This window comes from Herpailurus yagouaroundi, unplaced genomic scaffold, assembly GCF_014898765.1.
Source record: "Herpailurus yagouaroundi ecotype Mexico unplaced genomic scaffold, PumYag 77, whole genome shotgun sequence".
Lineage (NCBI taxonomy): Eukaryota > Metazoa > Chordata > Mammalia > Carnivora > Felidae > Herpailurus > Herpailurus yagouaroundi.
This window is the reverse complement of record NW_024412388.1, coordinates 14,410,871-14,423,604: the sequence shown is the minus strand read 5'-3', so window position 1 is coordinate 14,423,604 and position 12,734 is coordinate 14,410,871. Positions and strand designations below refer to the sequence as shown.

Genomic DNA, 12,734 nt, shown 5'->3' with positions numbered 1-12,734 from the left:
CAGCCTGGGAGAGGGAGACGTGTTATCGCTGGTGCTCAAGAGAACAGGCTCAGAGAGCCCAGGGAACTTGTCCACAGTCACACAGATGTTAAGTGAAGACTCCCCCAGCGGTCCTCTCTCTACCGCCCACAGGGACCCTTGACTCGTCCCTTTAATTTTTCAGCTGAGCATTTCCAGGAAGTCCCTGGAGTAGTGCCGGGTCCTGTAGATACATTTGTGGGCACCACAGTGCCATCTTGTGGTGACTTTCAGAGGGGCCACACATTTCACAGGGAAAGGGCTCCTCCATGCCCAGTGATGGGTGGGTTCCAGCAAGTGCTGGCCCAGGAGGGTCTACAGTCTGCCTTCCATTGAGGGCTGGTGCAAAGCCGAGCGGTTGCTCCTGCTTCGCGAGAAATTCGCATGCCGCCCAGTTACATCCTTTTTGTTGGCATTTATTAGGTACCGAAGATACAAAGGGAAGGAACTACCAAACAGTGAATACCTACTGTAACAGGGGTTTCCAGACCCTATCCCATGGAGCCTTCCCAACAGCCCTGCAAGTGAGGGATTCTCGGGCCACTTTCCAGATGAGGACATGGGCACATGGAGAGGTGCTCTCTAGTCCCGACCCCCACAGCCGGACAGCACAGGGCCAGCCTCAGACCCCTGCTTACACGCTATCTGAGCAAAAGCTCTGCTCATCCAGGCACGACTGGACTTTCTGGCAGCAGCTGCCAGAAATGGGCTACTATTTCAGTGACCTTGTGCTTTTCAAATGAAAATCAGGAGGAAATGGTCTGATGAAGAATTTCTTGTAAGAAAAGAGAAAGAAAGAAAAATTGGATCCCGTCAGGGACAAGTCCCCTTTTTTGAAAATGACCAAAACTATACACAAGCAAGGTGGTGTGGCGCATTTTAAAAATGCAAGGGAACTTAGATGGGGTTGTTTCTGAGAATTCCACGGCATCCCAGAGGACACTGAGAGGCCCCTGCCACGTGGCAGACTCATATGGAGAAATCATTGGCAGAGAGGAGGAAGACCAAGTTCATGATGTGTCATTACCTGTGAACTGGGCTTAGCCTAAGAGGTCCGTGGATGCACACTCATGCTCACAGAGATGTTCAAAGACGCAGGCTGCGGCTGGGTCTTGGCCGTTCCACAGTCCGGGGCTCTGCTTTTGGCAGGCCACTCATTCAAAGAGATGGCGGGGTTTGTCACACAGAATTATTGCCACCAGCAGGTTGATCAACACTGTCTTCCCTGACTGTTCCTCACCAGCAGTCATTGTGCTATTCATTTCAAAATGGAATAAAGAGTTGTAAAGCAGCACTCCTAAAAACAAAGGAAATTTCCAGAGATGAGAAACAAGGAGGAAGCAGAAACAGGGAGGAAGAGTAAGCATGTGCCCTGACTGGAGAGAGAAAAAAAAAAGTTTCTTTGGGGAATTCAGAGACACGGGATAAGGTATCACTGGGATTTAGGGGTCATGATTATATTACCTGCAGGATCCAGGAACCCCCCAGGTCAAAAACCTGACACCAGACTACTCTGGAGAAAATAGGTCCTCAATCCAGGCCACATGTAAGACCAACTTAAAGATGAGCCCATGATCCAGACTTCTGAAACGCACAAGGAAAAGCCCAACCATGTGGGAAAGTCACAGAAACAACAAACACCAGGAATAGACCCTCAGTCTCTGACAGAATGGTTTGAAGGAGCACCCTCTGAAAAAATAAGTAGGTTTACAATTATTAAAGACCTAAATTAAAACATAAATAAGGCAAAAGAAGACGACACTGGTGGGGGTGGGGAAAGACAGGGAAATTTGACAATAAATCAAATGAAACTTCTAGAAGTGAAAAACCAAGGTCATTGGGATGACCTTAGTTGGATGAGTTAAATAGCAGATTAGATAAAGCTGGAGAGAGAGATCGCGAATTGGAAATTTTGATGTGAAGAAATTACCGACAGTGCACCATGGAGAGGTAAGGAGCCAAGAGATGGAGAGGGAAGTTAAGAGCTTACCAGTTGCCTAATACCAGCTCCAAAAGAAGAGAAAAGGGGAGAGATGCAGTTTGTTGGCTGATAATTTTCCAGAATTGATTCCTGAGATTCAAGAAGCATGTTTGAGCAGGATAACTATCTCACCCACACCCACCATAGTCAGATTGTAGAACTGCCAGGATGAAGAGAAGACTTTAAAAGGGAAGAAGAAAAAGATTGCTTACAAAGAGAGAGCGACTAGACTGTGGAGACCTCACAAAACAACAATAGAAGCCAGAGAAGAAAGAAAAAGAACGGTCGTATCATTCAAGAGAAAAGAGCACAGATATTTTCAAACCGAGTACTTTTACCTGTAACAGACTTTTGCTGCAATAACCACTCAAGGATCTACTTCAGAAAGCAGTGAATGGGGCACTTGGCTGGCTCAGTCTGTAGAACATGCGACTCTCGATCTCAGGGTTGAGTTCAAGCCCCACATTGAGTTCAGAGCTTATATAAAAATTAATTATTTAAAAACAAACAAACAGGGGCCCCTGGGTGGCTCAGTCAGTTAAGCATCCGACTTCGGCTCAGGTCGTGATCTCACAGTTCATGGGTTTGATCCCCGCGTCGGGCTCTGTGTTGACAGCTGGGAGCCTGGAGCCTGCTTCGGATTCTGTGTCTCCGGCTCTCTCTGCCCCTCCCCCGCTCACGCTCGCTGTCCCTCTTTCTCTCAAAAATATTAAAAAAATCTTTTTAATAAAATAAGCTCACACAGATACATCTCAGCATCCTGGCCTGTGAGTCCCTAAGCTCCCACTTGGCTGAAAACTGTTTCTGAGCTGTCACCAGCTGACATGCAGAACGGACTGTCATTCGGTCAGCTGGCTCTTCCGTCTTCACGATAGCAGACATCACATATGACGTGATCTATTTCCCTCACATGGAACCGCACCCACCAGTTGCTTTATCCTGGTCGAGAGCAGCGAGAGTTCGGGCAGGTTCATTTCCAGGGCCCCGGGATGCTCATGCCAGCCTTATCACTTTGCACAGCCAAGTCAAAGGCGGGATGCAGGTTTACTCCTTCTCTAAAGAATTCATCCTGGATCCTTACAGTGTATCCAGACGGGCTCCCCGAAGCGATTCTTTCCAGTGTGAACCTCATTCCTGGGGACGGTCAGAGCTTCCCTTTTCCAGTCCCTTCCTGCCCAGCCACCCATCTCCCTCCCTGTCCACTTGGCTGCTTCCATCTGTGTGTTTATAGTGTGCGTGTGTGTATATCTTCGGAATGGATTTTGTTCGTGTTCGACGCAGTTCATATCATTTCCTTCAAGGTCTGTTTTCTGGACCCGTCGTTGGGAGATAATTTCCTCCTTCGTTTCCCGCCTTATCTCTCCCTGCACACATGGACCCCCTGCCAGGAGGGAGAAAATGCTTCTTTTTTTTTGCTTCTCAGGTTTGAGATCCTTTGGTCTTTGCAGCCCAGGAGAATCTCATTATTGACAACGTGATAGGCATGGGAGAGCGTGTGATGTCGCCTTTCCAGCCGCTTGATGAGACTTCTGCGAACTCTTAGGGGGGGCTGTGTGGAAATACCTGGAGAGCCCTGCAGAGGCCTGCCTCACTTTGAGAACGCCCGCTGTGTGGGGGCACCTGGGGGGCTCAGTCGGTTAAGCGTCTGACCTGGGCTCAGGTCACGATCTCACGGTTCGTGAGTTCCAGCCCCGTGTCGGGCTCTGTGCTGACAACACGGAGCCTGCTTGGGATTCTCTCTCTCTGCCCTTCCCCTGGTTTCCCCCCTCTCTCTCTCTCAAAAGAAATAAGTGAACTTTTTTTTTTAAAAAAGCATCCCGTAGAAAGCCTCCCATCAGGAGTCCAGTGCGACCTGCCAGAAGTGTGAGAAGAGTAATTGACAGGATATACACTGATTGACCTAATTTCCGGTTGATAAAAGTGATGATGGTTCATGACAAAGTGAATATACTTGACTCTGTTGAACCATACGCTTAAAGATGGGTAGATGGTGAAGTTTATGTTCCATGTGTCTTATCACCATGACAAACTTTGCTTAAAGAAAAGTAACTGAGGAAGCGGTTGACCTTCAGCTGCTTCCTGCAGAGGCTCTGCTCCGAGGGGCGGGTGCTGCTGTTTCCTGCCACCATCTGACCCACGCCACTGAGCCACAGCAGTGCCTGCCGCTAGTGTTTCTATATGCAGCCGGGCCGTCTGCACAGATAGGGCCTCGCGCACCCCATCCCCCCCACCCCCCCGCCCCGATTACCAAACTGACCGTGTGGGGAGAACATGGGGAGTTGACCCCACGGACCGAGCCGCGTGCCCCGAACACAAGGCCTGACACCAGCGCTGGGAAATCAATATTATTATCAATATTATCAATTATCAGTATTACTACCTTCTCTATCTCCCTCTGACAGATGAGGCAGCTGAGAATCCGCATTATTAAATAACTGACCTCCGTTCAGGCAGCGGTGAGGCCAGGATTCGAACACGGGTTTCTCTCACGCCACAAGCCAGGCGGCTTTCCCCGGGCAGGTGATTCCCAACCCTCTTGAGCCCAGGGGCCCTTTCTAATGGCGCACGTCTTCACAGACCTGCCCACAGCAGCGGTCATATCTTCAGTGTCTCCTGGCTGAGGAGATATGGAATGGCCAAGAGCTATCATCACCAGGAATTCTGTGAGTCACCACAGCATCTGCCTACAGTCTTAAAATGACGACACCTGATGTCTGTGTTTTGTGAGGCTGTCTCTCTCTCTCTCTCTCTCTCTCTCTCTCTCTCTCTCTTTTTTAATTTCACAGGTGGGAGGGACGGAGGGAGAGAGACAGAAATGTTAAGCAGGCTCCATGCTCGAGCCTGGCACGGGGCTCGATCCCGTGACTGTGAGGTCATGGGCTGAGCTGCAGTCAAGCATCAGACGCTTAACTGACTGAGCCACCCAGGCGCCCCCATGTGAGGCATTTAATTGGCCAACAGTGGTTGGTGCTTGTGCAGTGTCTTAGGCCCTCAGAGTCGCTCTGGACCTTTGCCCCCAGGGATTGGGCACCCCTGAGCTGCACCAGGAATTAGATGAAGGGGCTGGACACCCTGAGTCTTTTGTAGGCCAGACACAAGGGAGTTTCTAAATACAGCCGACGTCAGGTTCTTAGGCGGGGAGGCGGGTTACTCTGAGCCTGTGGATCGTGCTGAGGCCAGGGGAGGGAGACTGAGGCAGCGTTAGCTTTAGAAGGACCACTCACTATTCTGCCCCGTTGCAGCCTGCAGTCATGCTCAGTAGCATCCGTCCCCCAGAACACGGCTCTAGAAATGAGCCACTGAAAGGCTGAGAACAGTAAAGACATTTCCGTTTGCTTTCACCTCGGTTAGTACTCTTCGTTTGCTTTTATCCAGTCTTCAGAGATCCCCAACTGTAGCTGCCGGGAAGAAATAGTGCCAGGAGAGAACAAAGAAAAGGAAAAGAGGAAATACCCTCTGTGCCTGTTTCCTCAACACGAAGGGTTCATACTGCTGAGTTGCGCTGCTCACTTTCATTCGTTCCGCAGATAGCTGTTGAGCACAGCTTCTGTGCCAGGCACTGTTCCAGGCACTGGGGGCTCACGAGAGAGCACAAAGAGCCAATCTCAGCCCTTGGGGAGCCCGTGTGCTAATGAGAGACAGACTAGAAGTGAGGTTTTTATTTTTACTTATTTTTATTTTTTATTTTTAAAGTTTGTGTACTTAGAATAAGTAAGCGAGAAAAAAGAAAGTGAGAGAAAAACAGAGAGAGTCAGAGTGTGGGTGGGAAAGGGGCAGAGAGAGAGGGAGACACAGAATCTGAAACAGGCTCCAGGCTCTGAGCTGTCAGCACAGAGCCTGATGCGGGGCTTGAACCCACAAACCGTGAGATCATGACCTGAGCTGAAGTTGGATGCTTAACCAGCCGAACCACCCAGGTGCCCCAAGAAATGAGGTTTTTAAAGGTAAAGCAGGTAGGAAGTCAGGTAGTCTTACGTGCAATGGAGAAAAAGAAATCGGAGAAGGGAGGTGGGGCCCATGGGGTGGTGAGGTGCATTTGTCTACTCTGAGAGGGTGGCAGTTAAGTGAAGAGGGGAGGGAAGTAGGGAGGCGCAGATATTAGAGGGGAGAGCATTCGGGAAGAGGGAACGGCGAGGCCAGTGTGGCTGGAGGGGAGTCAGCCAAGGGGGAAGCTTGGGGAAGGTCACTTGGGCCTTTGGGAGCTGTCACAATGACTTGGCTCCAGGTCAAGTCGTTGTGGCTCCAGGGGACATGGCTCCAGGGGACATGGGTCCCACAGGACAGTTTTGAGCACAGGAGTGAAATGATCTGACTTTCCTGCAGTATAATTTACCTACCACAGAATCCCCCATTCTGAGTATACGACTCAGTGATTTTTAGTCCATGTACAGAGTCGTGCAGCCATCACCGCCACCCGATTCTAGAACATTTCCATCACCCCCGAAAGATGCCTTGTGCCTAAGACTTGCTTTTAAAGGGATCACTTGGGCTCCCGTGTTAAGAGTAAACAGAAGAGGTGGAAACGAAGAAAGTGTGGGAAGGAAATGTTTTTTGCCGCACCTGCGAGTGACAGAAAGGACTAGAAGCAGGGAGGTAAGACATGACTGGCAAAGCTCTTCTTTCTGAACTCCTGGAGGCTCAGAGCCTCCTTCTCACCAGAGTTATAACAGGGTGGAGGGCCTCCAGCTTTAACAAAGCAGGATATTAGTATCATACAGAAAACTTTAAACGTTAGAAAGCCTGCGTCCCCTGACTGGAGAGTCACTGAACGCATGTTGGATCCCTGCCCTCCCTTATATTAAAAGTCTGACTATTTGGGTTTTTTTCTTTTTTCTAATGTTTATTTATTTTTGACAGAGAGAGAGAGAGAGAGACAAAGCATGAGCGGGGGAGGGGCAGAGAGAGAGGGAGACACAGAATCCAAAGCAGGACCCAGGCTCTGAGCTTGTCAGCACAGAGCCTGATGTTGGGCTCGAACTCACGGACCGCGAGATCATGACCTGAGCCGAAGTCGGACGCTCCACCAACTGAGCCACCCAGGTGCCCCTGGGGGTTTTTTAATGTTTTATTTTATTTTTGAGTGAGAGAGCATGTGCACACAAAAGGGGAGGGAGAGAGAGGGGGACAGAGGATCTGAAGCAGGCTCCGTGCTGACGGCAGTGAGCCCGAGGTGGGGCTCGAACTCACGGACGATGAGATCACGGAGCCGAAGTCGGACGTTCAACCGACTGAGCCACCCAGGCGCCCCAGAAGTCTATTTGTAAAGCCAGAGAACTATCTTCATACCGTAAAAATTCGCAAGAGAAGCAGAGGTTGCGAGAGGAGTAAATCCAAACGTGTTTCAGCAAACTTCATTGTCCCTGCAGCAAAAAGGCAGTGAAGACACGACTTGACCCTCGAATAGTTCCTGAGTGAGGATTTTCTCTGTTTTACCTGGAAGCATGAAATCTGCTGGTGTTACAGGCTTTGGGGCTGGGCAAGCATCTCCTATAGCAGCCAGCGGCCTCTTTCTCCTCGCCCCAGGTTTCCCTCCTGGACCGTCCCCGTTCCGAGGCCGGGCAGGTGGTGAGGGCCTGGCGTAGAGGGTTTACCTTGGGTGGGTCTGAAGTTATCCTTGCCGACTTCCCTTAGCTAACGCCTGCGCCTTACCGGGGGCCTGCCATGCCACGCGGCTCGTCACCAAGTTTGCAGCCCCGCAGAGAGCAAACCCTCTTTATTTACTTATTATTTTTTTGCTTCTCAAACTTCTTTATTTATTTTTTATTTTTTATGAATGTAATGTATTGTCAAATTGGCTTCCATACAACACCCAGTGCTCATCCCAACAGGTGCCCTCCTCCCTGCCCATCACCCCCTTTCCCCTCTCCCCCACCCCCCAACCACCCTCGGTTTGTTCTCTGTATTTAAGAGTCTCTTATGGTTTGCCTCCCTCCCTCTCTGTTTGTAACTTTTCTCCCCCTTCCCTTCTCCCATGGCCTCTGTTAAGTTTCTCGAGATCCACATATGAGTGGAAACATAGGATATCTGTCCTTCTCTGACTGACTTATTTCACTTAGCATAATACCCCCCAGTTCCAGCCACGTTGCTGCAAATGGCATGTTTTCATTCTTTCTCATTGCCAAGTAGTATTCCATTGTATATATAAACCACACCTTCTTTATCCATTCATCAGTTGATGGACATTTGGGCCCGTCCCATAATTTGGCTATTGTTGAAACGCGAGCAAACCCTCTTTAAAGAAGGAAAGGAGCATGCCTGGATGTGGCATCAGTCTGAGGACAAAGTAAATGTGTTTCCAGCTCACTGCCCACCCTGACGTGATTTGGCCGCATCCGCGACTGTCTTATGAAGTTCAACTACCGGTCTCAGTTCAAGGTCACGGGGAACTAGCTTTTTTGGCTTTTCCTAACAGTTCTCTTGTAGCCACTTCCAGGATCGGCCGCCCATCAGGAATGCCGCCTTACCGCTGCTGGCCACAAGGGGTCCCAGCCCTCGGGGGGAAGGCGAGATTCTGTAGGGCAGAGCAGGTGCCTTGTGCGGCCAGCCCCCAGAGAGAGCTGCAGACCTCCGGCCCTGGGTCCACAACCGTGTGGCACTGTGGGAGCAACGATAACCCACGTGCGATCACTGTGCTTCGTGTCGTTAGTGCAAACAGCACAGAGCACGGCCCCAAGGACCCGCGCAGTCTGGGTTCTGGTCCCAGCTTTATTCTCACTACCTGCATGACCTTGGGCGCATCCCATCCCCTCTGAGACTCAGTTTCCTCATCTGCCAAGGGAAGGGGTTAGAATAAAGTCCCGTTCTCCACAGCCTTGCCAGCAATATAAGTACCCAAAATAGCCCTTCTCTCGAGGGGCGCCTGCTTCCTGCCCAGCACATGCTTACCCAGCTCACTGAAGTTGTAAGTCCTTCTGCCAGATTGTCATCTCCCTGGAAGCAGAAGGAGTGAAATGAGAATTCTGTGCCATGGCATCTTTTAACGTCAGAGCCAGAGGAGCACTTGGTACTACAGGGGTTCCCAAACACCTGTTAGCCTGGAACCCTTTATTCAGACCAACGCCGACGTGGAATCCCAAGCAGAAGACAGTTGGAAGCACTCTGGTTAGAAACTGGAGCCCAGGGGCACCGGGGTGGCTCAGTCGGTTGAGTGTCCAACTCTGGCTCAGGTCGTGATTTCATGGTTCATGGGTTCAATCCCCGCATCAGGCTCTGTGCTGACAGCTGGGGAGCCTGGAGCCCGCTTCCGATTCTGTGCCTCCCTCTCTCTCTGTCCTCCTCCACTCACACTCTGTCTCTCTGTCTCTCTGTCTCTCTCTCTCTAAATAATGGATAAACATTAAAAAAAGAAAGAAAGAAACTGGAGCCCAGAGAGAGGAAGCCACCGGTCCAGCATCACTCATCAGGAGAGTGGCACCCTGGGCAGAGCTGTCCCTCTTGGGCACACGCCCCAGGAGTGACACTGAGCGTGTAGCTTCCCGGGACATGCGGAAACTCAGAATCGTAAGAGCTGAATGTGGGGAGGCAGGAGCGCAGGGCAGGCGGAGAGCACTCTAATTTCCACTGTGCATCCCCTGTGCTGGGTTTTCCCCACGTTGTGACTTACCCTTATAAAGACCCTCAAGGCCACTGTCATTACCCACTTGTAGGCTCAGAAAAGTGACCTGGCCCAAGTCCCAAACTCAGACGTGATTTTAACCCAGGGCTTTGCAACTACAAAGTGCACATATTGGCCTTCCTGAGGACGGCACTTTATTTACTCTTCGTTCATTCACTCTGATCTTTACTGATCTTTACTGAGCACCAAGCATATGCCAGGCACTGTTCCAGACCCTGCCGTACAGCTGAGAATGAGGCGGTTAGAGCACCGGCCTCACTGAACCCAGACAGACATCAACAGGTGGTAGGTGACCAGAAGAAGACCACATCAGAGTAAGGGACGGAGAGTGACAGAGCCTGTGGGGGTGGGGTGGCGCATGTGCACCTCTCATTGGTCAGGAGCCCTGCTGCTCAAGGTGTGCTGGCTCTGAACTGACGGGTTCTAGTCTGCTAGGTGGGGGGGTGGGCAGAGATGCTTCTTCCCTCTTTCTGTATTTATGGGACAAACAGTCCATGGGCCAGCCCTGGTCTGAATCGCACTTGGAATAACCCTGCCTAAAATATTTCTGAACCATTTGGTCAGTGCAGCTGATGAGTGTATCCCATGTCCTGGGGACCCAGTCGCCCCGTCTTCCCTTCCCTCCTGCCTTCCCGTCACGCTGCACAGGCCGCAGGGAACTGCTGCGTGGGCGTCTCCCCCCTGGTGTGTGTGATGATCCAGGGCTTACCCGTCCCTTCTAAAGGAAGACGTCCCCTCCGAGTTCCTGGCTGGCTGGGAGCTTCATGGGTGGTGGAAATAGATCTGGGTCCCAACACAGGCTGTGTCCCTTGCCAGCCATGTGATCTTGAAAATGTAGTTTTCCTTAACTCTAAAATAGGGATAATGGGGGGCGCCTGGGTGGTTCATTCGGTTAAGCATCCAACTTTGGCTCAGGTCATGATCTTGTGGTTCAGGAGTTCAAGCCCCACGTTGGGCTCTGCACTAACCGAGCAGAGCCTGCTTTGGATCCTCTGTCTCCCTCTCTCTCTCTTTCTCAAAAATAAACATTAATGGGCACCGGGGTGGCTCAGGCAGTTAGGCGTCCAACTCTTGGTTTCAACTCAGGTCATGATCTCACGGTTCGTGAGCTCAAGCCCCACATCGGGCTCTGTGCTAACAGTGAGGAGCCTGCTTGGGATTCTGTCTCTCCCTCTCTGCCCTTCCCCCACTTTCTCTCTCTCTCAAAAAAAAATACATAAACGGGCACCTGGGTGGCTCCGTTGGTTAAGCGTCCGACTTCAGCTCAGGTCACGATCTCACAGTTTGTGAGTTCGAGCCCCGCTTCAGGCTCTGTGCTGACAGCTCGGAGCCTGGAACTTGCTTCGGATTCTGTCTCCCTTTCTCTCTGCCCCTCCCCCACTCCCACGCTGTCTCTGTCTCTCTCAAAAATAAGTAAGCATTAAAATAAATAAATAAATAAATAAATAAATAAATAAATAAACGTTTTAAATAAAAGAGTATCTTTTTCAAAAAATAAATAAGATAGCGGTAATGGTGCTTTGCAGGACTAGATCAAGCCCATGGCCTGGGCCACACTCTGGAAGCCCCCACTACTGCGTGTGCATGTGTGTGTGTGTATGTGTGTGTGTGAGAGAGAGAGAGAGACATCCCCCTCTTCCGCCACTTTGAAGAGCCCCTTCCAGGCCCCACTGTGGCCAGGGACACTGACAGCCTTTTCTGGGGTCTCTTCCCAGACTGCCAAGGGATCATTGAGGACGTTGTCCTGCTGGGTGCACCTGTGGAAGGAGAAGCCAAGCACTGGGAGCCTTTCCGGAAGGTGGTGTCTGGGAGGATCATCAACGGCTACTGCAGGTGCGCCGTGCGGGAAGGGGTGGGCGAGTGCGGGGGGCCGAGCTCTCAGAGCACCGTTCCAGGCGGGGCAGGGCGACAGTGCAGGAGCCAGTCCCCACACCGTGCCGCGACCCTCGGCAGGACGCGGGGGCCCGTGAAGGCTGGCAGCCGTGAGGCTGCAAGGGACCGACCCCCCCCTACTTGTTGGAGCTTGGAGAAGGAGGACTCGAGGGCTTCAGCCAAGGCCATGCCCCAGCCTCCAGGGAAGAGGAGACCGCAGGAGGTCAGCCTGACAAGGTCCCAGGCCCATCAGCCAAATGAAGCCAAGGACGGGCTGACAGTCCTGAAGAGCGGTGGTTTGGAATCGCCTGGACCTGGGTCTTCATGCTGGCCTCAGTTTCTCCATTGGAAAAAGGGGGCGGTGGGTAATAGCAGTAACTTCCCCCAGGGTGTGACGATAGTTAAGTGATCCACAGAGTTGCACGCGGCGCGCGTGCTCTGTGATTGACAGAGGGTGTCACTATTTATCCCCGGGACCACCAGCCTTGGGATATTCATTCGACAGACTTGTGAGCACCAGCCTCACACCAGCTGCAATAAGGAGCATGCCCCAGCCCCGTGGAACCAGCGTCCATCAAGGAAAATAAGAAAGCAGGCAGCTCCGATCAGGCATCTGGAAGCTCGTCTGCGACACCAAACTCCAGAAGCTGTAAAATCAAAGGCTTTCCCCCAGGTTCCGTGCGGCCTGAGCTGCCGAGAGGGATTGCTAGGCTTGACTCCTCCCGCTGGGCTTCTGGGCTGGGTGACTTTGGGCCACCCCCCCCCCCAAACCTCACAGGGAGATCATGTGACACACGGGCTACAAGCTGGATCACCTCCCTAAAATCCAAAACATTACCCTGAATTCTGAAACGCGGTCCTCCAGGGATTTTCGACAAGGGACCTGCATTTTATGGTCCTGATACAAAGCACAGGGTATTGACCAGAAGGTGACATTCTGAGCCCAGAATAACAGGTTTGGAGTATAGGAAACAGGAAGGTTGGCCGACTAGTTGTGGGCTCCGTGAACACAACTTAACATACAGCCGTTTGGAAAACAAGGAAATAGGCCTCAGGGAAGCAGCTGATCCCTGGGTTTTGGACACGACCGTTCCACCAGCCAGCTGGAAACAGAGCATGGAGCTCAGAGAAGTCAGCTGGAGTGAAGGCCAGTGGGGTCACCAGCTGCCACTGAAGCCAGGGGACAGCAGAGATCACTGGCCAGGCAAAGTGTAGAGAGAGAAAAGCGTTGAATTCCCAATTCTAAGT

The 12,734-nt window shown here is 51.5% G+C and overlaps 1 protein-coding gene across 4 annotated transcripts in view; it reads left to right on the top strand.

The window, feature by feature from the left end:
- The window catches only part of TMCO4 (transmembrane and coiled-coil domains 4), a 95,979-nt gene that overhangs the window by 69,699 nt on the left and 13,546 nt on the right, over nt 1-12,734 (top strand). For 3 of the 4 annotated variants that reach the window (XM_040463207.1, XM_040463199.1, XM_040463217.1), the window contains one exon: nt 11,330-11,447. In XM_040463207.1, coding sequence (XP_040319141.1) covers nt 11,330-11,447 — 118 coding nt within the window. Of the gene's footprint in view, nt 1-441; nt 2,479-11,329; nt 11,448-12,734 lie in introns of those variants that run through there. The other variant, XM_040463224.1, reaches the window with a different exon arrangement.